Source organism: Hyphopichia burtonii (genome assembly GCF_001661395.1).
Source record: "Hyphopichia burtonii NRRL Y-1933 unplaced genomic scaffold HYPBUscaffold_9, whole genome shotgun sequence".
NCBI classification, from domain to species: Eukaryota; Fungi; Ascomycota; class Pichiomycetes; order Serinales; family Debaryomycetaceae; genus Hyphopichia; species Hyphopichia burtonii.
In genome coordinates, this window is record NW_017963736.1 from 459,132 (window position 1) to 484,848 (window position 25,717).

The window sequence follows — 25,717 nt, forward strand, 5'->3', positions numbered from 1 at the left end:
AAGCTTTATGTAGATTTTTTAACTCATACGCGAGAAGATGCAGAATAAAAGCTGGATGAAGAGTCATTATTTGACATTCCCCCTTTCAATATACTAAGTAAATCCTTAGCAGGAGATTGGTTTCCTGCTGGTGGATCCAAACCAAGTGATCCCTGATTGCCAGCTACCGAAGCTGAGTTGCCACTTTCCAAATCTTCCAAGGTTAGTGGTTTGGTTTGTAAGCCGGATGATTGTAACTTGGAAGATTGTGGTTGTTCCCAAGTATTAATGGGCGCCTGTGTTTCTTGGGGTGGCCTTCTCCCAAGTAAGTCTAATAAACTATTACTATTTCTGTTTGACTTAGGACTTTGTAATGGATTCAGGTTTGACGAGCTAGAAGGAGCTTGACCAAAAGGTGAAAAATTAGAAGAATTCGTTTCGGCTTGGGATGTATTTGGCTCTTGACTTCCGTAAATAGAAGAGTAATCTGGTTGGGCATGGACTGGATCTGAAGAAGCTGGCGGCTTACCACCATTCAAAATCAGCAATAAGCTTTTACCTTCATCATTAGAAGGTGCTTTTTCGGGGTGTACAGTGGCTGGTTCATTAGTGTTGTTTGGTTTCCCACCATGTAATAACTCTAATAAACTTTTGCTTTCGCTGCCTTGCTTATTTGAGTCATGTTTTAAAGGTGATGAGGGTGACATGGCAGGAGAGGTATCTGGGGGGCCAAAAAGATTCTCCAAAGATTCACCAGGTTTGAGGATTCTTATAGGACGTTTAGTTTCTTCTGGTGCTGGTGACTTTTCGGCCAAGGGAGGTTCTGGTGCTGGTGCTGGTGCTGAAGTATCGAAAGGCCTATGAGACGCTTTGATTTTTTCAATTGAGGGCTTTGAGTTAACATGAAACTCATCTTCGTCGTCACTAGCTATATCAAAATGATGGACTGGCTTTTCTATATCATCACTAAAATTATCTAAGTCATCGAAATCTTCAAAATCTTCAAAGTTTTCGAAATCTTCATAGTTGCTTCCATCCTCCAAGTCTTTTTCTTGTTCCTTAATATTGGACACATTATCTTTGGTCTTACCTTTTTGATTGAGTAAGTTTAAAAGGTCATTGGCAGCAGATTTTTTGGAAACAGGAGTTGGTCTTTGATCTGTTTCAATGGTTGATGACTCATTGTTTTTCAAGATATTATCTCCATTGTCCTGAAATATTTTAGGTTCCTCGCTGCTCGACTTCGAGGATGGTTCCGATGATGCAGGAGGCTTACCTAGTAAACTAAGTAATTCAGAGGATGCATTTCCATTCAGTGATTTTTCAGGTCTTTTCAAGATCCTCAATTTTTTGCCTGGTTCATTGAAATCATGAGAAGACTCGAGTGATTTCTCGAGTTCATTTGAAGGTTCATGCTTTATATTAACGTGGCTTTGTCTAAGGTCACTAGCCGAGGTGATTTGGTCATCTGCATTGTGTTTATTGAAATCTTCAGAAGCCTTTTGAGTAGATTTTTTGAAAAGGCCAAGTAATTGATCCGCTTTTGAACGGTTACTTTCAGTAATGTGACTATTACTAGAGCTGGAAGTGTGCTTATGAGCACTTGAGTTATTTTCTGGTTTCCTGTTTAAAATAGACAAAAGTTCTTTAGAGTTAGCTTCAGATGATCTTCTATTGGAGGAAGGAGCTTGGGTTTTTTGTTGTGGGATTTGCGGCTGATGACCCATCGGAGGAAGCTGCGAAGGAAGATTTTGATCTAGTCTACGAGCTGGAGCAATAGGAGGACCTGGGGGGAAAAAGAAGGGTTGATTTCCTATTGGATAAGCTTGAGTTAGATTGATGGCAGTGTTGTTAAAAAATGGAAGTTGATTATGCAAGTGTTGAGGAAGTGTCATATTGACAAATTGTTCAGCATTTTGATTTGAAGGACCAACATCTGTCTGGACCAGGGTAGATTTTGAACCATTTGTAGGTGCCACACCTTGTAAGATATCTAATAATTCTCTACCGGCATCAACATTTTTTTGTTTTGGTTGATTGACACCTAAGATGGCTTTCAATTTAATTTCTGCTTTGAGCATCAATTCTTCTTCATTTAAGACCCCTTTATTCTTGTTTATCCATCTAAGTAAAGGTTTTAAAACGGTAGCCACAATAAAGTATTTTTGAGGATTTGTTCTAATCTTCTTTTGAATCTGTTTAATATCATGCCATTCAATTTGATCAATTTCATTTCTTGCTAAAGGCAGAAAATTAAAATCCTCAGGGACGTTTTTAGCCAAATAAATTTTATAATTCTTACCCTTAATTGTTCTTTCCACCACATCATTTTCATTGATTATATCACTAGCATCAAACCCCGTTTCTTCTAATACCTCTCTTACAGCACATTCTTTATCTGATTCATCTTTTGATATTTTACCTCTTGGGAAAGACCAAGTATTTGATTCTGAGCCTTTAACCAAAATCATTTTGGTCAAATCTTTATTGAACAAAGCAATTCCTCTTACCGGAATGGTAGACTTATACTTACCAAATCTAGAAATAGCATCTGAAGGATCCCCCCATTTCCAAATTAATGGACATTTTTCTAATAGTCTTGTCGAAAATTGTTTCATCTTCATCCCTGGTAAAGTTGGATTCAATTGACGAACAAAATCGGTATAAAACCATTGAGCTTCTTCTACTTGAAAGAAAATTCTTTCAATTGATGATAAATCTTCATGGGGAACATTTACTAAGAATCTAACTAGAAGATCCTCTAGCACTAAATCGACCGACTGATTGGACAATCCATCTCTTAATTGTATTGACATTACGTTCTGCGTTTATTCTATCTTTCTTAATTGCTAATGAGCATGTATGCAGTAATATTTGAATGAATTGAATGGTTACCTGTGTATTGGTAGTACTTATAGCTAGTCTTTAGTCAAGTTAAAACGCAACTTGATGTTTGTTAATGAGAGTTGAAGATGACTGGCGTTGAGTTTGTTGATGTCGGGTAACCCCTTTTTTGTTTTTTTTGTTTTTTTTGGTTTTGTTTTTGCCATTCCGTACACCAGGGTTTTCTCTAGTATCTTCGTTAAAAAATTGACTTAGTTGATTTAACTTATTCATATATCACTAGGAAGAAGATGAACCATATTGGATTGAGGGCATTCAGTCAGTCTGCTAGGCTGAAGGCGGCACCTAGGTTTACAAAGACCTTGTCTGAAGCGAGTAAACCACCATTACAAAAACCCCATGTTATCTTAAGACCATTTGGATTAGAAGAAGCTAAGCTTTTGAATAAGAAAAGTTTTGATATAGCTAGTCTTAATGTCAGAGAGCTTTTATTTGATAAGGAGTTGAAAGAAGCCAGACAAGCACAATTAGATTATGAAATCAAACATTCACCATTCTACGAATCCAAATCGTTTACTAATACTAATGGTAAGATCTTTACTCCACCAGTATCATATTTCCGTAATGACAAGGCCAAGTATTTCCCTGACTTTGTGGGAAATACCTTAGTGAATAGAAATCAACAATTTTCATCATTATTATCCGAGCATATAAGTATTGTTCGTATCTATTCAACGATATCTGGGGAAAAATGTGCTGATACTTATTTTAAGAATGCAACCAAAAACTATCTCACCAAAGACTACATGGAATTCCAAGAAGAGTTTCCTCATTCACAAATAGTTGATATTAATATCCCTCAAAATTGGTTAAAGGGGTTTTTTGTCAAGCTATCCCAAGGTAACATTAGAAAACTTGTGCATTCCGCTAGACATGACAAATACTTTATTGTCCCCACTCGTGTTTTCCCGTTTGATGTGAAAGAGGCTCTTCTTTGTGACAATGCTTGTTCAGGGTACATCTACATTGTTGATCGAGAAGGTAAAATAAGGTGGGCCACTAGTGGGTATGCCAATGACGAAGAAATTAAAATTATGCGTAAATGCTTGAAAGGCTTAGAAAATGAAATGCTTCAGTCTACCGAGTAGGCTCCTTGTATATAGGTTAATAGAAATACATGCTTAGATTTTCCCAGTATATGATTTGCTTATTTACTGCAAATTTTACCAAAAATCCAATAAAATTACATTTTACGGCTTAAAAAACTTCAACACCTTTTCCGGAACCCCAAAGACAATGAATCTACGCACATGAATCTTGTCTTATTCTCTACTAGATGTATCAAACGTTCTGAATTGTTCAAACTAAGTTACTCCTACAACTAAGTTACTCATACAACTAAGTCTCATACAACTAAGTTACTCATACAACTTAGTGAATGTCATGTAACTAATACAACTAAGTGACTGCTGTCATACACATGAATCGAATCAGTCAACCACATGACTTTACCTAAAACTGCCACGAACACACTTGCAATTCCAATTGCTTCTTTGTAAACACCATTTCACCGATTCAAATAAGTTGCAAAATGTTCTGAAAACCCGTTGCTACATTTCGTCGGCGCGCCGGCCAAAAGTATAAATACGAGCAAATCCGTTCTTGAAAACCTCTAACTACTTTATCTACTTTCTACTTTAACTACTAAACAGTACATTAACTACTAAACAGTACATTAACTACTAAGCAGTATGTTAGCTCGTTTAGCTGGTCGGAATAATGATGAATCTTTTCAATTGGGAATCTCTCTGACAATCCAAACGCACCGTGGAGAAAACCTATTTAATTGATTTCTGACTTGAACTGCCAGCACTTCTTCTGTTTGGCTGGAAATACTAATAATCACAGGCAAAGTGTGTTGTTTTATCATTTCACGGTGTAGTACGTACTTGCTATACCATCCCTTTAATGTAGATCACGTGCGAACACCCTACTCCACCAGGGCTTAAGCCCTGGTGGTTTGTAAAAAAAAAAAATCTCTTTTTTTTTTTCTCTTTGTTAGCGCGCAGAATTTTCACTAAACCATCACTGAAAAATTTAAAGCTACTTCTATATACTTGATACTCTTTTGGAGGTTTCTTCTTTACCAACGTCAACACTGCAAACCATCACAATGTCTGCTCCAATCAACAAAGAAAAAGTTCAAGAACAACAAGAAGAAATCCACAAGATCAGAATGACCTTGACCTCCACCAAGGTTAAGCAATTGGAAAAAGTCTGTGCCAACATTGTTGGTAACGCTCAACAAAACCACATTGCTAAAAAAGGTCCAGTTAGATTACCAACTAAAGTTTTGAAAATCACCACCAGAAAAGCTCCAAATGGTGAAGGTTCTAAAACTTACGATACCTACGAAATGAGAATCCACAAACGTGTTATTGACTTACAAGCCCCAGCTTCTATTGTCAGAAAAATCACTCACATCACCATCGAACCAGGTGTGGATGTCGAAGTCACCATTGCTGCTTAAGCGTGATGGCTGTAGATTCTCATGAAAATTAGTGGACTTGACTGGTTTTTAATTCCAATGATAATTTCAACTGATTTTAGTGGTATATATATCCAAATGCTCTAGGCGTGCCGTGTATTCCATCGATAATCTCGTTGTATTTTATTCATGGGCTGCACTGACGTTGCGGCGTTAGCTATCAGGATTTGGTATGACTTGAATCGGTTGTTTATTATTATGTACTATAAATTAGTTTAGTATACTCTTTTTTTTTTAATATTACATTACTCACAAAACTTCATCTTCTGTAGTGTTCAAAGACTCCAAGTATTTAATTAGGATCCTGGGAGAATTACCTCGAAACCCTAACCAACTAACCTTGGTATCTTGTAAAATGAGTTCATTCAAGTTTTTAGTGAAAAAAGCCGAATTTAAAGGTACCAGATCGAGCGGGTTGGATGCAAAATTTAACTTGTTCACATTACGAGGAATACTGGCGTGTTTGTCAATATACGCAATCTTGTTCTGACCCAAATCGATACTTCTTAGATTAGAATACTTGGTATTTTGACCTTGGTTAAATAAAATCGTAGCACAAACTTCTGTTATCAAGTTATTCTGTAAATTTAAAACTTGCAAGCTGCTGGGAGGTGACCAAGTCAGAATAGTTGAGATTTGATTCGATGCCAAACTTATTATTTTCAACCTGCTCAAATGGGTCCATCTGATAAAACAACCATTTAAGTCTTTGATTTCATTGAAGTCCAAGTATATCTCTTCCACCAATGGCGGGAACTCTAGAAGATTTAGGCTTTTAATATGGCATTTTTGCATTGAAAGTTTAGTTAGCGAATTGGGGAATTTCAATGGATCCGAAAAGAATTCAAAGTTAAGACAACACCTTGATAAATTGAGGTCGCTTAAACTTTGAGGAAGACAATTCACGAAACTTAAACTTGAAAAACGGTTCCCGGTCAAATCAAGCAGCCTGAGACCGTCTGGCCAACCAATTAAGTCAAGCTGCTTTATGGTTTGATTGTTAATATTAGAATAAGTAAGACCAATTCTTTCAAGCAAAGGTGGCCAGGAAATCGAAGTCAAAAAACCAATTCTCGTCCCAAAATCTTCAATATAATTATGGGTCACATCTATCAGTATTAGAGATTGAGAAAGTTTCCCAATATAAAAATTAACAATTCCAAAATCAACTAGTTTCAAGCTCTTCAAATTCAATGGTAAGATCTCCATTGGGAATTTAAGACAGTACCTTTGCCCGCCCTCTGCAACCATGATAAGCGTTTCAATCGATTCTGGGAACCTGAATCCGGCAAAATTTGTTTTTGGAAAACCAACAATATTTAGAGTTTTCAAACTCATTGGAAAGTTCATTTGGGACCAAGCAATCGTCGAGTACTCAGCCTTGAAAGATTTGAGATTGGGCCATTGCAATAGAATGTCGGTTTGATAAAACATCCTTGTATCTTTGAAAGTACTCAATTCATAGACATTTGGCAAATTGTCAAACAAAATGCTTAAGGGTCTATCTGGCGAACCGTTCATTACGAGAGAGATCCTATCGATTTTCCCCATAGAATTGATTTTATAGATCTTATCCATTTGCAAATGATCCGACTTTTTCTTAGAACCCATCTTCAATGTCAATTTTCGAAAATGAATATCTTGGTTAAAATCTAAAAATTCTTCAATCAGTTTCTTTCCATATATTGTGAAAGAATCCTTACACATATACATACTGCCCATCTGCTCCACCAGCTCCGTAGGTACTTTCTTCTGGCTGTAGTCTAAAATCAACTTATCTTGGAAATATTCCGAAATCACAGCATCACGAAGTCTTGATTCTGTAAGCCATATAAAACAATCTATTATATAGGTTCGTGGTAAGTATTCACATATTCTAACGACTATTTCAAAGGGTAGTCTTTGAAGACCCTCCAATAACAACACAATACTCTTCATCTTGTATGAAGAAAATCATGTATCTACTTGACATGGGCCGATAAGCTTTGCTTAAATCGCCCGTCTTGCAGCTTTGGCAATTGATTACCCGTAGCAACAAACAAACTCACAAATCACAAGCCTTTTCAGCGGGATACACGAATAGAAACATACGAATAGAGATTTTGCCAACAGAGTCCACTAAGAAAGAAAGCATTACGAAGAAAGCATTACGAAGAAAGCATTACGAAGAAAGCATTACGAAGAAAGCATTACGAAGAAAGCACTAGGAAGAGATACATGAAATGGTTGCAAATAGTGAAGCACCAAAAAACCCACACACCGCACCCGACCACACCCATACACCACGAACAACGGTGTACTGCACAAACCCAAACGATACTACGTAATATTAAACTACAAGCAAAGACTGAGAAGCCCTCAAATAACCCCTGTTTTCATATTTCCTTCTCATCTTTTTTGAAACAGCAAATTAAATTTTAGATAAAAGAGGATTGGCTTTATATTTTAAAGAGCATTGGCTTTATCATAAAACTTGGTGTATGATAATTGACTTTATTGCGTGAACCTGAAGATCTTTACCTCAATCAGTTATCCTTGGTAGTCGTTTTATTCGGGAAGACCATTGGCTTATCGCAAACCCATCTCTTTACTTCCATTGTTGAATCTTAGTCTTTCAAAACAGGTACTTTCGTCATGGTGTTTGTACTCGCTTTGAAACATAAACTGTTGTATATTGCCAACAGACACCTACAACGGACAGGTCGAGCATTGATACTGTCAAATGCTAGAAGATTAATCCGGTCCACTAGATCGGTATCCAATTCTACCAAAAATACGGTTAACGGTATAAATTCAAAGAATTCAAACCATGGTAATAATAGTGGTGCTGATACTGATAATGAAAATGCCTTTAGAAAAATGGTGGGGATTTCTCTTTTATGCGGTGCCGGATACGTGATGTACTTGAGTCCTTTCCAATCCAATCAATATAATTTGGAAACAATTCCTCCGTTAGGAGCTCCCGGAGCTCCAGGTAGCCCAGCAGATAAATCCACTAACAAATTACTTTCTTCAGTTAGAACAAATTTATCTGATGATAAATACTACTCTTCCTCTACTTCTTCAATGTATCAAAAAAATAGTATTTCTCACCAACAACATAAAGAAGGAATCTTTTTATTGAATGAAGAACAAGTTAGTAATAAGTTAAGACAGTTTGAAGAAAGTTACACGGTGAATCGTGGTAAAGGGGTTACTCGTTATGATGTCTGTCAGCTTCCTTCCAATTCTCCAATTGAAGATGATCGTTCTGAAGAAATTGTTCAAGTGCCCATTTTACAAGATAATAACGTTAAAACTTCTACCGATTGGATGTTTTTCGGAGTCTTTGATGGTCACGGGGGCTGGACAACTAGTAGTAAATTGAGGGATCAATTGATTACTTATATCGTTCACGAATTAGGTAGTATTTTCAAACCAGCTAATGATGAAAATTTAAGATATGTTCCAAATAGTGCCACCATTGATCAAGCGATTAAAAATGGGTTTTTAAAATTAGATCACGAAATTGTCAATAAGAATTTGGAAAAATTATTAAATGATAATAACAAAGCAAAAGCTGCGGAACTTTTAATGCCGGCTTTATCAGGATCGTGTGCATTGCTTTCCTTCTATGATACTAACTCGAAATTATTAAAAGTTGCTGTGACTGGTGATTCAAGAGCCTTATTAGGGTCTTTCAAAAACGGCCAATGGACCGTTAGACAATTGAGCATTGATCAAACTGGTTCTAATCCAACTGAAGTTGCTCGTATTATTAGTGAACATCCCGATGAACCTAATGTGGTGAGAAATGGTAGAGTTTTGGGTACTTTAGAACCTACTCGTGCCTTTGGTGACTGTCGTTATAAATTACCTGCCTCAATTCAAGAAAGAATCTATAGACAATTTTTCGGTAGACGTTTGCCCAATAATTTAGAATCTCCTCCTTATGTCACTGCTGAACCGGTGATTACTACTACTAAAGTCGATCCAGAAAATAATGATTTCTTAGTCATGGCATCGGATGGATTATATGAAATGCTCTCTAATGAGGAAATTGTTGGATTGGTTGTTAAATGGATGGAAAAGGAAAAATTGGTAAAACCTCAAAAATCTTTTTGGAATTATTTTGGATCTACTGAAAATAAATTACCAGAAGTTTCAGATGTAACTAATGATAAAACTTCTAAAGCTCCTTTTAGAAAATCAAGAACTGGAGGCTCCTTTTTATTGGAAGATAAAAACGTTTCTACTCACTTGATCAGAAATGCTTTATCTAATGGCGGCTCAAAAGAGCAAACTTCAATGCTAATCTCCATTCCTAACCCTGTTTCTAGACGTTATAGAGATGATTTGACAGTTACTGTCGTTTTCTTTGGGAATGATCCCAGAGGTGAGAATGAAAATGGTAAATTAGAAATCAACCCCGATGCTACCGCTGGTGGAGTTGATGCTTCTAAACCAAGATTGTGATCTTCATCGTACTTTAATGCATTTAAATGATACAATTATCATTTTAAAAAAGTTAGAAAGAGAACAAAAGCAATGTTTATTTTCACCATTTGCTCAACCTCTTTTCTTTAGCCATTCATTCTTTGTATATTATTAAGCAATAAGCTGTACATATCTTCATTTTAGAAAAAAACCAAAAAAAGTTATTTATTTATTTATAGCCAATATTTGTACTAATGTAAGGGCTTTTGCTATGAGTCGAACTTTTTTTGTTGCACGCATCAGATCTTCAAAAAAAAAAAGTCCCAACTCATAAAGATGAACTTTTCATTGACTGCTAATTCTTTACAATCCCCTTCATCAAGAAACAATGACAATAGGTTCTGAAGCTTCCAAGAGCTTGAACGAAAACACAAAGTTCTTGGATAGTATTTTTGAAGGAGTGGATCCCTTGTCACAAACTTCATATGTTCATCCGCCACCAAAGATAGAAGAAATCAATAATGAAATAAGCGAAGAATTGCTTACCCCTTCTAATAAATTGTCTTGGGACTTATTAGACTTGGTTCAATCTTTGCCTACAGTCAACAAAGATAAGATCTTCGAACAACTATTGATAAACCCAAAGCCCATCAATCGTACCTCTATACGTTTTAAAAGGTCTGGTTTATCAGGAAAGATTGATGGATACAAGGAAGAGTTCAAGCTTGACCTGGTCGATAACGCTACATCTGGGAATTCTTTATCATTGAACAGAAAATTCGGATCCAAGAGTGATGCTTTGAGAGGTAAGTCAACATATCTTCCTTTTCAACCAGGAGGATTGCTTAATCAAGGCAAAGTGGAAGCAACAACAGCAGATAAAAAGGATACTTCTTTCTTACACAGAAGTGAAATGGGACTTTACGATATGCCTCAAGGTTTATCCAGAGGCCTTGAATTAGTAGCTGAGTCAGATTCCAAAACTGAGGATATTATAAATTTAGATCAGCATGGAGAAGAAGTAGATCAAGATAATGCGCAAGATAATGAATTGAATAATACCAATCCTATTAACAATGATCAAATAACTGCATCTGAACAACCATCAAAGAGAGGTAAGGATGTACCCTTTGAGTCAAACGAAATAGATGGAATTGTTCCAATTGACTATTTGATGGTAAAAAATAACTTAGCCCAAGCTACAGAAATCAAAAAAAACTGGGCTCATGTTGTTGATTTAGACCATAAATTAGAAAACTTTCATGAAGTTGTCCCAAATATGGCTAGAGAATGGCCATTCGAACTAGATACTTTTCAACAAGAAGCGATCTATCATTTGGAACAAGGTGATTCAGTTTTCGTTGCTGCTCACACATCTGCAGGTAAAACAGTCGTGGCAGAATATGCAATTGCAATGGCTACAAGAAATATGACTAAGGCTATCTATACTTCACCCATTAAAGCATTATCTAACCAAAAATTTAGAGACTTTAAAGAAACGTTTAAAGATATTGATGTTGGTTTGATTACAGGTGATGTTCAAATAAATCCAGAAGCAAATTGTTTAATTATGACAACGGAAATCTTAAGGTCTATGTTATATAAAGGTGCTGATCTTATTAGAGATGTGGAGTTCGTAATTTTCGATGAGGTTCATTATGTTAATGATATTGATCGTGGTGTCGTATGGGAAGAAGTAATCATTATGTTGCCAGAGCATGTAAAATATATTCTATTATCAGCAACAGTCCCAAATACCTTTGAGTTTGCAAATTGGGTGGGTAGGACTAAGCAGAAAGATATGTACGTTATTTCAACTCCCAAAAGGCCTGTTCCTCTTGAAATTTCTATCTGGGCTAAAAATGATTTATATAAAGTAATTGACTCTAAGAGACAATTCTTAGAAGCTAATTTCAAGAAACACAGAGAAGTCCTTGATGTTGGTAAAAAGGAAGCTCCAAACGTAGTCATGGGTTCAGGCTCTCGTGGTGGACCAGGGGGTACTGCTAGAGGTGGTAACAGAGCTCGTGGTGGAAGAGGAAGCCGTGGAGGTGGACGTGGAGGTGGACGTGGAGGTGGAAACTTCAGTGGTAGAAGTGGCCCTAATAAGAATACCTGGCTTCACTTGGTACAGTATTTACAAAGACAAAAATTACTTCCTGCAGTTATATTCGTTTTCTCTAAAAAGAGATGTGAAGAGTATGCTGATACATTAAGAAGTGTTGATTTCTGTACAGCCAAAGAAAAATCAGAAATTCATATGTTCATTGATAGAGCTGTGTCTCGTTTGAAAAAGGAAGACCGTGAATTACCCCAGATTCTCAAGGTAAGAGAAATGCTTAGTCGAGGCGTTGCAGTCCATCATGGTGGTTTACTACCAATTGTAAAAGAATGTATTGAAATATTATTTGCCAAAACTTTGGTCAAAGTTTTATTTGCAACTGAAACTTTTGCCATGGGTTTGAACTTACCAACTAGAACTGTTGTTTTCAATGAGTTGAGAAAACATGATGGTAGAGGTTTCAGGAACTTACTTCCTGGTGAATTCACCCAAATGTCAGGGAGAGCAGGTAGAAGAGGTTTGGATGCAACTGGTACTGTTATAGTAATGACATTCAAAGATCCGCTTTCACCTGCAGATTTCAAAGAAGTAACTTTAGGAACACCAACAAAATTGCAGTCACAATTCAGATTGACATATAATATGATTTTGAATCTTTTAAGAATTGAAGCACTTAGAGTTGAAGAAATGATCAAGCATTCTTTTAGTGAAAATTCTACACAAACATTGTTGCCTGAACATCAAAAGAAAGTTGAATCTCTTTCGGAAGAACTAAAGATTGTAAACCAAGAAGATGAAAAATACGGAGATTTAACTGCAACCCGTGGTGTTTTTGAAGCACTCAGGGAATATGAGACAGCTTATTCAGACTTGGTCCAAGATATATTGGGTCTTGCAGCTAGTAGACAGACGATATTCAAATTAGGTCGTCTCATTGTTTTCAGAGCTGCAGACGGTGTCCTCAGATTTGGTTTTTATGTCAAGGCTGATATGACTGCTAAAACTTTACTCTTACTTACTTTTGACCATGGTGCAGAGTATGAAAAGCATAGTAAAGAATTTCAATTACCTTACGTGCCATATAAACCTTACTTACAAAAGAGTATGAAATTAATCAAGTTCAGGGGCAACTTAAAAGTTGAAGCTGTTCCATATAATAAGATCAACTTCATCAGTAGATACTCATTAAAAGCTCGCATACAAGGAATCTTACAGGATAACAAAGAATCTGTAAATGAAGCAATTGAACAAATAAAAGTGGTGATTAGATTCCAGAGTAAGTTAGAGGAAGTTGGCTTTAACCAAACAATCCTGGTTTCCTTGCATGAGATTTTAGAAAAGAAAAAAGGCTTAATAGAAATTTTGAAAGCATCCGATGCTTATTTGCAGCCTAATTTTGAAGAGCAGTACTTGCATTTGCATAAACAAAATGATTTGAAACAAAATATTGAGGCATTGCAGTCGTTGATGTCTGATGAGAACTTGGAATTATTACCTGATTATGAACAGCGTCTTGCAGTATTACATTCATTAGGATTCATCGATGAAAATCAAAATGTTGTTTTGAAAGGTAGGGTAGCTTGTGAGATTAACTCTGGATGGGAATTGGTTTTGACGGAACTAGTCTTGGATAACTTCTTGGGTGATTTTGAACCAGAAGAAATTGTTGCTTTATTGTCTTGTTTTGTTTACGAGGGTAGAACGAACGATGAAGAAGCACCGCTCTTGACTCCACGTTTGGAAAAGGGTAAAGCCGAAATCCTGAAAATTACTGAAAGACTTATGCGTGTTTATGCCAATCACCAAGTTATACTTACATCAGAAGAACAGGAATTCTTAGAAAGGAAGCGGTTTGCATTGGTAAATGTTGTATATGAGTGGGCTAGAGGTTTATCATTCAATGAAATCATGCAAATAAGTCCGGAAGCTGAAGGTACCATCGTGAGAGTTATTACAAGATTGGATGAAATATGTCGTGAGGTTAGAAACGCTGCTTTAATTGTCGGTGATTCACAATTACATTCTAAGATGGGTGAAGCACAAGAAAGAATTAAAAGAGATATTGTATTTTGTGCATCTCTATACTTGTAGAGTTATATAAATATCATTAAAATAGAAGATAATATACAGTAAAGATTATAAATGTTAAAGATTATGTACAAGAATTGAAATTGAAATATGGATGCATGGGGTAGAAACAGGGCAGACGTTCAAACTAATATGATTGATCTGTAGCCTTGCGGATAAATAGGTTAACGATACCTGAGGGGCCCCTAAGTATTTTGGTATAAAGAACATTATCAACGATATCCTTCCTGTTGAATTTTGTGGCTAATAAACCTAGGAGAGTATAGAAGCTTGCAACACAGGCTTTATCTTGTAACCTCAGCTTGAGACCGGCTTTATCGGTGGGGGACTGTGATTTGTTGATGACTCCTCTGTTTATCCCTTTGTAAGTTGGTATACTTTCATAAAGCAAGTGACGTTTCATGAAAAGGCAGATGACACTATCTTTATCATCAAAAATGCTGGTTCTTTTATCAATTTCATTTGCTGGAAGTGTCAAAAACTTTCCGTTTATAAAAATGGTAGAGAGGCCCAAATGAAGCTGAAATAAAGACTCACCCAACGATCTTAGCCTTTCAGTTTCATAAAATTCAGGATGGGTTGATTTGGGGAAGCTGTTTTGGAAGTCTTTGTTGTCATCATGACCTTGTTCGAGATTTATAGATAAATTTGCCAGACCAAATAGCACAGCAGTTTTCTCTGAAGTCAGAAAGCTGTAGTTATCTCCTAAAAACCTATTAATTCTCTGGAATCTTGTATCTATTACAAAGGGGAACTCTTTATCAAGCTGCAGTAATTCTTGCAAAGTACTATCAAAATTCCAGTAGTCAGATTCAAATTCAGTTGCAGACCTTTTATATATCAGTGGTTTAATAGATTCATGGGGAAACTTTCTATTAGAGTTTAGTATTCCACTGGCCTTGAACATGTCTCTATTCAGGATGATCTGACCGTCGGCCCAGTTATTATTGTGCTGACTATACGATCTAAAGCATATTCTCTTGCCCCACCGGGCATTTACTCGTGTTAACATTAGGCATTAAAGGTATTATTATCAAGTACAGATAACTGTCTATTGGTTCATCGAGGTTCAGTCTCCTGGATTGTAAGAATATTTATTTTGGATTATAAATACTGATGAGTTGAATGGATTTTTTTTTTTTCAAGATAAAACTCAATCTGCGAAGAGATGATTACATCTTAAGTTGATGATGGTAACACTTTTGTTTAGCCCTTAGTTGCCTAGTTTCGTTCTTTTCCCTAAGATTTGCCATGTCATCAAAGTCTTCAGCAAAGAAAAAGGCTTCTACACCTACTGCCTCATCTCCTGAGCAAAAAAAGGTCAAGATTCCCAAATCATTTATTAGTAGACCTTCCATTGATAGTATTAAGTCATGTACAAAGATTTTCATTAATCCAGAGATATTTGAAGCTTCAGAGTTGTCTAAGGGAAATTTCATACATGTATCTAAAACAGATGCATCAGATCTCGGTATCTTGGGTTTAGCGTATCCAAATGAAGATATATTAGACAAGAATATCATACAAATATCTTCCAGCTTAAGAGGGTTAGGTGGAATCTTGTTAGGAGATAGACTACAATTCACCAAGTTTTCAAAGCAACCGGAGTACGCCAAATCTGTTTCCATCAGCCTATCAGACATTGAAGCTGAACTTCCAATTCAAGGTAAACTCCTACAAGGAATCGAAAAAGCATTAGATGAAGTTGGATTGATTTTCCCTGGAATGGAAATTTACAAAGTCAATTTACCTACAAGTGATCAAGATGATTCCGAAACCACTAGTGTTACTTTGAGGATAATGGACATTAATCATGATACACCAATTGAAGAATCCTTAAGTAAACTTTCTCTTTACGATGATGAAGGCTCTGTTTCCCCAATTAGCACAGTATCACCAGCATACTTGTTTTATAAAGGCAAATCAACAGTTTTTGAACATACACTGAATGATCCATTAAGCTCCAAATACCCCAACTTACCTCAACGTTTGAATTTTGGTCAAGTGGGTGGTCTCTCCAAAGAAATTTCATTACTCCAATCTACTATCCAATTGCCCCTTCATAATCCTACATTGTTTTCAGACTTTGGAATATCACCCCCAAGAGGAATTCTATTGCACGGGCCTCCAGGAACTGGTAAGACCATGTTATTAAGATGTGTTGCAACTCAAACTAATGCACACATTTTAACAGTAAATGGTCCTTCAATTGTTTCAAAATATTTAGGGGAAACTGAAAATGCTATTAGAGATATATTTCAAGAAGCAAAAAGATTTCAACCCGCAATCGTTTTCATGGATGAGATTGATTCATTGGCGCCAAATCGTAATTCTGATGACAGCGGCGAGACAGAATCAAGGGTTGTAGCCACTTTGCTTACTATGATGGATGGTATGGGTGACACCGGAAAAATTGTTGTCGTTGGTGCCACTAACAGGCCAAATTCGATTGATCCAGCTTTGAGAAGACCTGGAAGATTTGATCAAGAAGTGGAGATTGGAATACCTGATGTTGAGGCCAGAAAAGATATCTTAGCAAAGCAATTTGCTAAAATGAATTCAAACAAATACACTTTGACTGAACAAGATATTGTGGCAGTAGCCAGTAAAACCCATGGTTATGTGGGAGCAGATCTAACTGCATTATGCCGTGAATCAGTTATGAAGGCTATTAATAGAGGGCTTAAGTCGGGTGTTGATCAAAAAGAACTTAAATTAGATTTACAAGACGTTGAAGATGCATTACCAGATATAAGGCCTTCAGCTATGAGAGAAATTTTTTTGGAAATGCCTAAAGTTTATTGGTCCGATATTGGAGGTCAAGAAGAATTGAAACAGAAACTCACTGAAGTAGTTCAACTACCTTTAGAAGCAGCCGCATCCTTTAGTTCCTTAGGTATTACTGCACCAAAAGGTGTTTTGTTATATGGACCTCCTGGCTGTTCCAAAACCCTTACTGCAAAAGCCCTTGCAACAGAATCAGGATTGAATTTCCTTGCAGTTAAGGGTCCAGAAATATTTAATAAATATGTTGGTGAATCAGAGCGTACAATTAGAGAAATTTTTAGAAAAGCAAGAGCTGCTTCACCATCTATTATATTTTTCGATGAAATTGATGCTATTTCAGGAGATCGTGAAAGCGGTGCAGCTACTACTTCATCTGCTCAGCATGTTTTAACATCTTTATTAAATGAAATTGATGGTGTTGAAGAATTAAAAGGTGTTGTGATAGTTGCTGCCACCAATCGTCCAACCGAAATTGATCCAGCTTTATTAAGACCTGGTAGATTGGACCGTCATATTTATGTTGCACCTCCAGATTATGAAGCTAGATTACAAATTTTAACTCAAAAAAGCAAAAAGTTCAATATGGGTGAGAGCAGTGAAGACTTTTTGAAATCGTTAGCTTTTTCAACTGAGGGTTGTTCAGGAGCTGAAGTAGCCTTGTTATGTCAAGAAGCCGGGTTATCAGCTATAATGGAAGATAAACAGAGTACCAAAGTTGAAGAAAGACACTTTTTACATGCATTAAATGGAATTACCAAGAATATTACACCACAAATGCTTGATTATTATGAAGAATTTTCTAAAAGAGGAGGATTGAACGTATAATTAATTAACATCAAGAATTCTATATACCAATTAAAGAAACATTATAAATAGTAAAAGTAATCAACAATTTTTTTTTTTTCACTTTTCTTTTTAGTACTTCGTAAAACAGGTCATTAAGTTTGTTTACAGCCTTCTTCGAGTTCTTTTTCAATATCTTGGGGTAAATCTTTATCGTTAAAATCTAAACCAGAACCAGCACCAGCACCGGAGGCACCTCCTAATCCACCAAAACCAGGGAATTCGCTTGCATCGCCGACTAAATCAGCAGGAGGTTGGCCTAACTCTTGCAACGATTCTAATAACGCATTGACTTGTTCTCTCTTTTGTTTATCTTCATCATTGAAATCAGATGATTCAAACATTGCCACTATATCGTTGGTAATTTCGTATTGCTTGGTATAATTCTGATGTTCTTCTTCTGAAATCACCCCTTTCTTTTCTTTAAGATAATCAGGAAATTTAGTGTTGAGATCTTTTATAGGTTCATACAAAACTTCTTTAGAAGACAATTGTTCAAGCATATCAACCAATAGCTTCGACATATCAAAATCACCGTCGCCAGAACCTGCGCCATCTGGACCACCAAGACCTGCCAATAATTGCGTGAGCATATCTTCTGGATTACCACTTGAAGGATCATTTTTCAATTGTTCATCAATGGTTTCGCCCGATTTCTTCAAACGATTCATGGTCTGTTTCATGATATCATCGAAATATTGTGGGTTTTTAGTAGCAGTATCCATATCTTCTTTATGATCATTTTCAAATTCCTTAACCAATTTTTCAAATTGATCTTTAGTATCCGGATCCTCTATATTCAAATCTTTAATCAAATCTTCGATCTTGGTCTTAAATTCGTCATTCACCGGCTTGTTAGCGGAAGTAGCTCCTTTACTAGAAGATTCATTAGCGAAATCTTCATTGGTCTGACTTCGATTATCCGCGGTTTGGCTTCTGGCTGAGCCTGGTGGTTTATTCAATACATCTTCAGCAAAGTCGTCTAACAAGTCATCCAAGTCGTCCAAATCATCCTCATCATCCTCGCCGTTGGCCTTGGTTTCTGTTTCGCTTGGTTTACTCGAACTACTTTCAGTATTGGCTGGAACCTTGACCTCGGTACTCTGCGGTGTCTTCTCAGCAGCTGCTTCTGCAGAAGCACCAGCAACTGGCTCCTTCTTGGGTGTTTCACTAGACATATTGGGAATTGAATATTAGCAACAAAGACTTCAAAACAACTTCTTCAATACTAATAAAAAGAGTTGATTCAGGTAATTTTCAGTTTCCTTCAGCTTGACCGAACAAAAAAAAAAAACTTGTGGGGGAGTATTGAGGGGTGGAACAACTACTATAACGTTGACAGAGCTATCTCTCTGAATTGGTATACGAGTGGAAGCAGATACACGTGAATTGCTCGAGCTAAAGCTAAAAGAACACTTCAATCGGGTGGTTTATTGTTAATGGCCACTAATGGTTGTTCACGGACGTAATTATCAGTGCAAGATCAGTGCAGATGGTTCTGAGTAGAAACAGGAGATGTACGGACTTAATCAGATGTACGGGTGGTTTGTATACTTGGGTATCACACGACAAAAAGTTATCTTTTCAAAAATGGTTTTTTCTTTCTTTTTTATATCACGAGGCGAGTTTCAAACGAAAACAGACAAACAATTAATCAAAATCGGACAGACTGAATCATCAACTCGTATACCGTTTGATTTATTCATCTTTGAATTCCAGGATCATAAATTCGCTCCAAAACTACTTGCTTGTTCCACTTTAATCCATAAAAAGGGCGTTTATACCAGATCTTTAACCAGTTAGTGACTAGATTGTTATATTGTAAGCGTTTAGTTATCCCTTTATATTCGTTGATTTTATTATAATTGCATAAAACACCATGTCGCTTTGTAAAATACGTTTACAGGAAGAAAGAAAACAATGGAGAAAAGATCATCCATTTGGGTTTTTCGCTAGACCAAGAAAGTCAGAAGACGGATCATTAGATTTAAATTTTTGGACCGCTGGTATTCCTGGTAAACCAAATACTCTTTGGTCCGATGCAGTTTATCCAATTACTATTCAATTCCCAGAAGAATATCCATCCAAGCCTCCAAAAGTTCAATTTCCAGCGGGGTTTTATCATCCAAATATTTATCCCAGTGGTACTGTTTGTTTATCGATTTTGAATGAAGAACAAGATTGGAGGCCGGCAATTACTTTAAAGCAAATTGTTTTGGGGATTCAAGAATTGTTGAATAATCCTAATCCTGACTCGCCTGCTCAAGAAGCTTCGTGGAAAGCTTTCAGCAAAGATAAAGCATTATATGAAAAGAAGGTCAAGGAACAAGCAAAAAGATATGCTAATGCATCATAATTTTTCTATTAATATTTGCTTTAGATTTGTCTCCCGTCATTTTGTTATTTTGTTTTATTAATATTTTGTTTTATTAATATTTTCTTTAGTTCTAAGTCATTTTACTTCGAGTATTTTTAGAATCGGGTAGTTCTTCAATTTATGTATATATATATAATTTTTTTTTCCAATGTATTACACTGATAACTTTTAATAACCCATGCATTAAATATATATACTTATCTATATATATTCTAATTATTTTGCTTGATTTTCTAATTTATGCATTTCACTATCATTAATTAAATCCCTACTTTTCAGATAATTACCATCTTTTTGTTCACCCAATTGTGATGTACCCTTTTCTTTATAAGTACTCACTGCTGGAATATCTGCTTTAATACGGCTCACCAATGTCAGATAAGCTCTTGGTTCTAATTTGATCAAGGTATGTAAAGGTATAGACATCCATGGACTTTCTTCTTGGGGAACATTCATGAAATAAGCATAAAGACATCGTAAAACTGCTTGATGAGTAATAATTAAAATATTTTCTTGACGTTCTAATTCCATTATAATTGGTTCTAAACGAATAACAATATCTCTATAAGATTCACCACCTCTATAACGATACTCATATTTATTATCATCTCTAGCTTTGAAATCATCAGGAAATTTTTGTTCAATTTCTTCATAAGTCATTCCATCACATTCACCAGCATCTAATTCATCAAGAGCTTTCCATTGAAGCTTTCTATTATAAGGAAGAAAAGAAGCAGTTTGTTGAGTTCTTTTCAAAGTCGAAGTCCAAACAGTTAAATTAGTATGTTTATTTTCTTCACCTAAAGATTTTAAAACTAAATCAGGAAGTTTTTTAGCATATCTCCAACCACGTTCAGATAAATTAGCATCACCACCAATTTGACCGGTTAAATTATATTCTGATTCACCATGACGAGATAACCAAATTGAACGAGGTTTGATATGTAAATTCATAACATAATAAACAATACGACTTTCTAAGTAACTTTCAATACGATTTAAAATTATTTGCGAATTAACGTTTACTAATTTAATAAAAGTTAAATCAGGATCAGTGGAAACATCCATTGTTTCATAATATTGTTCATAATATTTTATTCTTTGTAAGAAATCTTGAGTTGCAAAATCCAGATCTTTATTTTGATAATCTGGGGAAGTTGTTTTAACATCAGCGATATTTTGTAGTATTAATTCATAATCATTACACCAACTTTCCAAGAAAATTGGTTCAATTAAATTTTCACGACATAATCTTAAAATTGCTTGTCGTCTTTCACGAGTTGAATTAGTTGCATCAAGTATACCAACAACTCCATTTTCATCAGAAAACCATTTCATCATATCCTGAATAGCTCGATCAACGGCTTCTTGTCTTACTTCCAAACCATCTTGATTTTGAGGATCGAAAAATTCAGCCGTTATTGGAGAATCAGTGGCAATTAACCGTCTATAATTACCAACGTTGAAACATTTCGATTTTATAGATAACCAAGAAAGATACCTGACGATTTTTTGAGCAATTAAGGATTTACCCCGAGCTGGTAACCCAACCATCACCACACAGACCCGGACATTTTCAACGTGAGAGATTGAATAGATTGGCATTATGAAGATGCTGAATTAGATTTGTAAAGTAAAAAGAATAAATAGTAGATGATACCCCGTATTTAAGGCAAAAAAGAAACTCTCCGAGAATAATAGAGTTTCGAAGACCAATTGTTAAACTCAAAGTTAAACTTAACACGAGATTATTTAGTCAAAAGGACAAACTAAAAAGCGAATCAATTAATTTTCAGATCAATTGATAGCGAAAGAAAAAAAAATGAAAAAAAGTGTACAAATCAGAATTGACGGGGTTGACAGATTAACAACAAATGGAAAAACCAGCTAGTATCGGTTGTTCGTTCGGCTTGTTTTTGGTTATTTGATTATTTATTTGGTTATTTGATTTTTGCTTTTCGTTGTTTGTTTCTGGCTATGTTTGAACTTTCCTTTCAAATATGGTTCTAAGGCCGATTGGATCACTTAGGTTTCTATGACAAAAAGTTAACCCCGGATGTAGAATATCGATAACCAGTTTGAAAAAACTGTAAGTAAAAGCAAGTTTAAAAAGTGAGTCTTCAAATTCCAAACAACAAAAAAAAAAAACTTTGACGTGTGATACTTCAAAAAACAGGGAACACCAAAAGCACTTACAGTCGGTAGGTATCCTGGTAACTTAACAGAGATCAAAAGCGACAACAGCAACAAGACAAGCGGCAAGAGTAACAAGACAAGCGCACAATTTCAACTACGCCAACAGAGAATCCGCGAAACAAATGGAAACAACTGGGTTAACTGGAAAGCAACTGGGTTAACTGGAAAACAACTGGGGAAAAACTGGGACAGCACCACCAAAATAAACCAAAATAGTCGAGCAGTAGCTTATTGTAATAGACCTTAGACAAGTAGTGGTCTAACTTTCGAATCAAGGGAGTAAACTTGTAATTTAAAGCCAAAAAACCAAAAAAAAGACACACAATACAAAACGATCAAGTCGGCGTTTAATGAACAGGGTAAATTTCGGAGTGATTCCTTAGCTTATGGACTGACGGAGAAGTGAAGGGATACTGATTAGTTGGTGGAGCACTATCCAGTTGGTGGAACACTAATCGCTTGGGTGAATGGCTAAACAATATATACTAATTGCACCTGGAATAATCATACCATTAATCCAGTAGTTGCTTACTGTTTGATTTCCGGGGTATTGTTTGAGTCCAATCTTGTGACAATTGAAATCAAAATAGAACCTCCGTACCTACGGCCTAGGTGTAGATGTACGGGTGTATTGTATACTTCACCACGCGCACTACCGTCCACGACATTATCTCCTCGTCCCCCCAAAAAAAGACGAGCGAATGTCGTGCTATTCCGCTTCACGGTTGTGCGACATTTTTATGCCCGAGTAGAACAACAATAAGAGAATTTTTTACCTAGAGTAATACTACCCGAATAAGATATTAACTGTCTTTGTTGAAGTACTTGTTTGGTAAACTTATGGTTTTTCTGGCATAGCTTGCTGAAACTACACAAGATAAATATAAGACTGCAAGGTTAAGGCTTGAATATACAACGTTAACTACTAGGGACTGATTCTGATGTCTATGAAGAGGTTTTTCAAAAAGGGGAGTGGGGACAACGACGAGCAGTCGTTGTCATCGTCGCCCAAAGACCAGAGTTTGAGAAGTGGGTCACTCACTGATTCATTTGATGATTTAAGACCAATGTTTGGGGATGCCGGACATGAGAACGATTCCGATTTGAATATTAATCCATCTATTTCAAATAATCCACCGGGATCTCAATCGATTTTAACTAAAGATTCAGATAATTTTTCGAATTCAGTCTTCTCGCAATCGAAAAAGACTTTTTCAACAAATCAATCATCTTATAAATCTCAAGATAGTAAAACTAAAGTTAGTAATTCTTCGAAATCTTTTAATAATTTTGATTATGGTCAGCCATTACAAATTTTGGATATACCAGAAGAAAGTAATGAGGATTATAATTTTCAAGAATTGATGATTGAAAAACTCCATACTCTTTATCAAGATATCTCCTTTATTATTAATCAGTATGATAATTCGTCAATCAATTTATCTTCAGCCGTAATTAATATAATTGATTGTTTGAAAAAATTATCAAGTTTCATCGATGGTCTCTCAGAAGTTGAAGAAATGAACTTCTCAACTTATAATAATGATGATTTAAGAAAAATTATGAAAATTTTCCTTCATTTTTATGATCATTTACTTAATGATGAAGTTTATGTGAAATTGAAGTTACTCTTGGTTAAGAATTTTAATGATGTCACTTCAAAATTAAATGTTCATTACAAACATTTAACGTCCTCCAACCAATCGTTACTTAAACCTAAAAATTTTGCCGTCGGTGCTAATTCGGGTGAGTCCTTACCAAATGAAGATATATTATCTAAAATCATTTATCGTATGTCAAATGCTGATTCAAATAACCAACCTTTATTTGATATTAAAGAACAAAATGGTTCTTTTATTGCTCCAGTAGTGAGAGGGCTTAGTAAAGACCTTAACGTATTGTGTCTTTATTTTGGTTTCCCAAACCCGTCAGATTATCATTATAAGTTGACTAAAAATTTAACTGAATTATATGATGACGTTCATGTCTTGGTAATGAAAAATAATATTAGTTTGGCTACTTCAGTTCAAAGCTCGTTACCAAATTTTAATCAAGAACAACAACATCATCATCATCAAAATTTAAAACAAAGCTCTACCCCTAGATTTAAACTACCATTTCGTAATCCAAGTGATAGCTTACACCCTCCGATGTCACTTTCTCTTTCTGTTGAAACAAGTGCTCGTACTTCAGGTACAATGGGTGGGTTTATTTATCCAAAAATTGATTTACAAAAACAACCAAAGTTAGCTTCTTATGCTAATTCAAAATTTGCTATTTCTTGTGGACATGTTTGCCTTGATAAAAAAGAAGATAATATTGAATATCCTCACGTTTCTTCTCCGCTGGCGGTTTTGGTGAATTTATATAAACAAGCTCTTAAAAATCAATATCAAAAATTTTCTTCAAATGATGATATTACCATGAAAGAAGCTAGAAACGCTTATGGGTCAGCTTTAAATCAATTAGATGATAATTTCCCATTAAGAAAAATCAAAGTTCATGATTCGAAATCAAAACAAGATCGTTTTGAAATAAGAAATTTCCCAAAACATAGATTTGGTCAAATAATTTGGGGTGAAAGAACTTTAATTAATGCTAGAAAACTGAAGGATGGTACTAAGCTTGAAGAAAAAAGATTATCAGATTTAGCAATCATTAAAGTTAATAAAGCTTTGAATTGTGATCTGAATTTCTTGGGTGATGATATCGCTTTTAACGAGTTCGATCCTTCGCTAATGTTCGATAACTTGTATGTTCGTAAAATTGTTAACTTAAATCGTACCCAAAGAGAGTTTAATATGGATAATTTAAATGATGTTGATTCTTCTGTTTCTTCATTTAATTCTCAAACTAATTATGGTATACCAGTATTTAAATATGGTTCAACAACCAAATTCACCCAAGGTAATCTTAATGGTATTAAAATGGTTTATTGGCTAGATGGAGCAATCCATTCTTCAGAATTTGTGGTTAATTCAATTGATAAAAATAGTGCTTTTGCCGCAGGCGGTGATTCCGGCTCTTGGATTTTATCAAAATTAGAAGATATTCCAAGTGTATCGGAGAATAAAGGTTTAGGTGTACTTGGTATGTTACATTCTTATGATGGAGAGTTTAAACAATTTGGTTTATTTACCCCTATGCATGAAATTTTGGATCGTTTACAAGAAGTCACCAAAATTGAATGGGGGGTCGTTGGTGTAAATGAAAAACACGACGATGAAAGTATCGCTAGTGTTGATTCAGATGAAGATACTGGATTTGCAAGTGGAAGTGATGCTGGGGATGATGATTATGAAAGTGGTATGGAGGATTTTGATGGCTCAAATCCTCCAGACGTGGATTAAAGGTTATTTACCAACATTAATTTGTATTAATTGTATTAATTTAATAAAAGTGACTATTTTTGAATTTCATTGATATTCCACTCAATAATGTAGCATCTTGACACATATAAATACCGTTTAAAACCCTGGAGGTCAACTACCATTTATGGACATCATGGTTCAATAAATGCCGTTCCATAAACGGAAAGCGGCATTTGTCAAATTTTTCAACATTTTAGTGTTACCTC

General features: G+C 35.6%; 12 protein-coding genes across 12 annotated transcripts; 7 read left to right on the forward strand and 5 right to left on the reverse strand.

Annotated features, from left to right (window-relative positions):
- Positions 1 to 23: 23 nt before the first annotated feature.
- Positions 24 to 2,795, reverse strand: DCP2 (decapping enzyme complex catalytic subunit; the record flags this gene model as incomplete). The annotated part of the gene is made up of 1 exon (XM_020223735.1): positions 24 to 2,795. The coding sequence occupies one exon, from the start codon at positions 2,793 to 2,795 to the stop codon at positions 24 to 26; it is 2,772 nt and encodes a 923-aa protein (XP_020074039.1).
- A 318-nt stretch (positions 2,796 to 3,113) lies between these two features.
- HYPBUDRAFT_150901 (uncharacterized protein) lies at positions 3,114 to 3,971 on the forward strand (the record flags this gene model as incomplete). The annotated part of the gene is made up of 1 exon (XM_020220314.1): positions 3,114 to 3,971. One exon carries the CDS (start codon positions 3,114 to 3,116, stop codon positions 3,969 to 3,971), a length of 858 nt encoding a protein of 285 aa, XP_020074040.1.
- A 997-nt stretch (positions 3,972 to 4,968) lies between these two features.
- On the forward strand, positions 4,969 to 5,606 carry RPS20 (40S ribosomal protein uS10). The gene has a single exon (XM_020221965.1). The coding sequence runs from the start codon at positions 4,997 to 4,999 to the stop codon at positions 5,351 to 5,353; it is 357 nt and encodes a 118-aa protein (XP_020074041.1). The 5' UTR covers positions 4,969 to 4,996; the 3' UTR covers positions 5,354 to 5,606.
- Positions 5,607 to 5,620: 14 nt separating this feature from the next.
- On the reverse strand, positions 5,621 to 6,982 carry HYPBUDRAFT_8433 (L domain-like protein; the record flags this gene model as incomplete). The annotated part of the gene is made up of 1 exon (XM_020223736.1): positions 5,621 to 6,982. The coding sequence occupies one exon, from the start codon at positions 6,980 to 6,982 to the stop codon at positions 5,621 to 5,623; it is 1,362 nt and encodes a 453-aa protein (XP_020074042.1).
- A 798-nt stretch (positions 6,983 to 7,780) lies between these two features.
- Positions 7,781 to 9,999, forward strand: PTC5 (type 2C protein phosphatase). The gene has a single exon (XM_020221966.1). The coding sequence runs from the start codon at positions 8,006 to 8,008 to the stop codon at positions 9,824 to 9,826; it is 1,821 nt and encodes a 606-aa protein (XP_020074043.1). The 5' UTR covers positions 7,781 to 8,005; the 3' UTR covers positions 9,827 to 9,999.
- A 161-nt stretch (positions 10,000 to 10,160) lies between these two features.
- On the forward strand, positions 10,161 to 13,975 carry SKI2 (SKI complex RNA helicase subunit). The gene has a single exon (XM_020221967.1). It carries the CDS (start codon positions 10,176 to 10,178, stop codon positions 13,938 to 13,940), a length of 3,765 nt encoding a protein of 1,254 aa, XP_020074044.1. The 5' UTR covers positions 10,161 to 10,175; the 3' UTR covers positions 13,941 to 13,975.
- Positions 13,976 to 13,993: 18 nt separating this feature from the next.
- Positions 13,994 to 15,015, reverse strand: HYPBUDRAFT_154242 (uncharacterized protein). The gene has a single exon (XM_020221968.1). The coding sequence runs from the start codon at positions 14,947 to 14,949 to the stop codon at positions 14,065 to 14,067; it is 885 nt and encodes a 294-aa protein (XP_020074045.1). The 5' UTR covers positions 14,950 to 15,015; the 3' UTR covers positions 13,994 to 14,064.
- A 105-nt stretch (positions 15,016 to 15,120) lies between these two features.
- On the forward strand, positions 15,121 to 17,609 carry HYPBUDRAFT_154243 (AAA family ATPase; the record flags this gene model as incomplete). The annotated part of the gene is made up of 1 exon (XM_020221969.1): positions 15,121 to 17,609. A coding segment is annotated over exon 1 (2,126 nt), but the record flags the coding sequence as incomplete, so codon positions are not given.
- Positions 17,320 to 19,229, reverse strand: PEX19 (Pex19p). The gene has a single exon (XM_020221970.1). The coding sequence runs from the start codon at positions 18,743 to 18,745 to the stop codon at positions 17,663 to 17,665; it is 1,083 nt and encodes a 360-aa protein (XP_020074047.1). The 5' UTR covers positions 18,746 to 19,229; the 3' UTR covers positions 17,320 to 17,662.
- A 45-nt stretch (positions 19,230 to 19,274) lies between these two features.
- Positions 19,275 to 20,089, forward strand: HYPBUDRAFT_154245 (E2 SUMO-conjugating protein). Its single transcript, XM_020221971.1, has one exon. The coding sequence runs from the start codon at positions 19,447 to 19,449 to the stop codon at positions 19,921 to 19,923; it is 477 nt and encodes a 158-aa protein (XP_020074048.1). The 5' UTR covers positions 19,275 to 19,446; the 3' UTR covers positions 19,924 to 20,089.
- A 71-nt stretch (positions 20,090 to 20,160) lies between these two features.
- Positions 20,161 to 21,549, reverse strand: HYPBUDRAFT_159023 (fructose-2,6-bisphosphatase; the record flags this gene model as incomplete). The annotated part of the gene is made up of 1 exon (XM_020222414.1): positions 20,161 to 21,549. One exon carries the CDS (start codon positions 21,547 to 21,549, stop codon positions 20,161 to 20,163), a length of 1,389 nt encoding a protein of 462 aa, XP_020074049.1.
- A 1,658-nt stretch (positions 21,550 to 23,207) lies between these two features.
- Positions 23,208 to 25,490, forward strand: SSY5 (Ssy5p; the record flags this gene model as incomplete). The annotated part of the gene is made up of 1 exon (XM_020219073.1): positions 23,208 to 25,490. One exon carries the CDS (start codon positions 23,208 to 23,210, stop codon positions 25,488 to 25,490), a length of 2,283 nt encoding a protein of 760 aa, XP_020074050.1.
- Between the last annotated feature and the right edge of the window lie 227 nt (positions 25,491 to 25,717).

Coding starts and splice junctions, on each gene's coding strand:
- RPS20 (XM_020221965.1), top strand. CDS start 4,997: ATGTCTGCTCCAATCAACAAAGAAAAAGTTCAAGAACAACAAGAAGAA.
- PTC5 (XM_020221966.1), top strand. CDS start 8,006: ATGGTGTTTGTACTCGCTTTGAAACATAAACTGTTGTATATTGCCAAC.
- SKI2 (XM_020221967.1), top strand. CDS start 10,176: ATGACAATAGGTTCTGAAGCTTCCAAGAGCTTGAACGAAAACACAAAG.
- HYPBUDRAFT_154242 (XM_020221968.1), bottom strand. CDS start 14,949: ATGTTAACACGAGTAAATGCCCGGTGGGGCAAGAGAATATGCTTTAGA.
- PEX19 (XM_020221970.1), bottom strand. CDS start 18,745: ATGTCTAGTGAAACACCCAAGAAGGAGCCAGTTGCTGGTGCTTCTGCA.
- HYPBUDRAFT_154245 (XM_020221971.1), top strand. CDS start 19,447: ATGTCGCTTTGTAAAATACGTTTACAGGAAGAAAGAAAACAATGGAGA.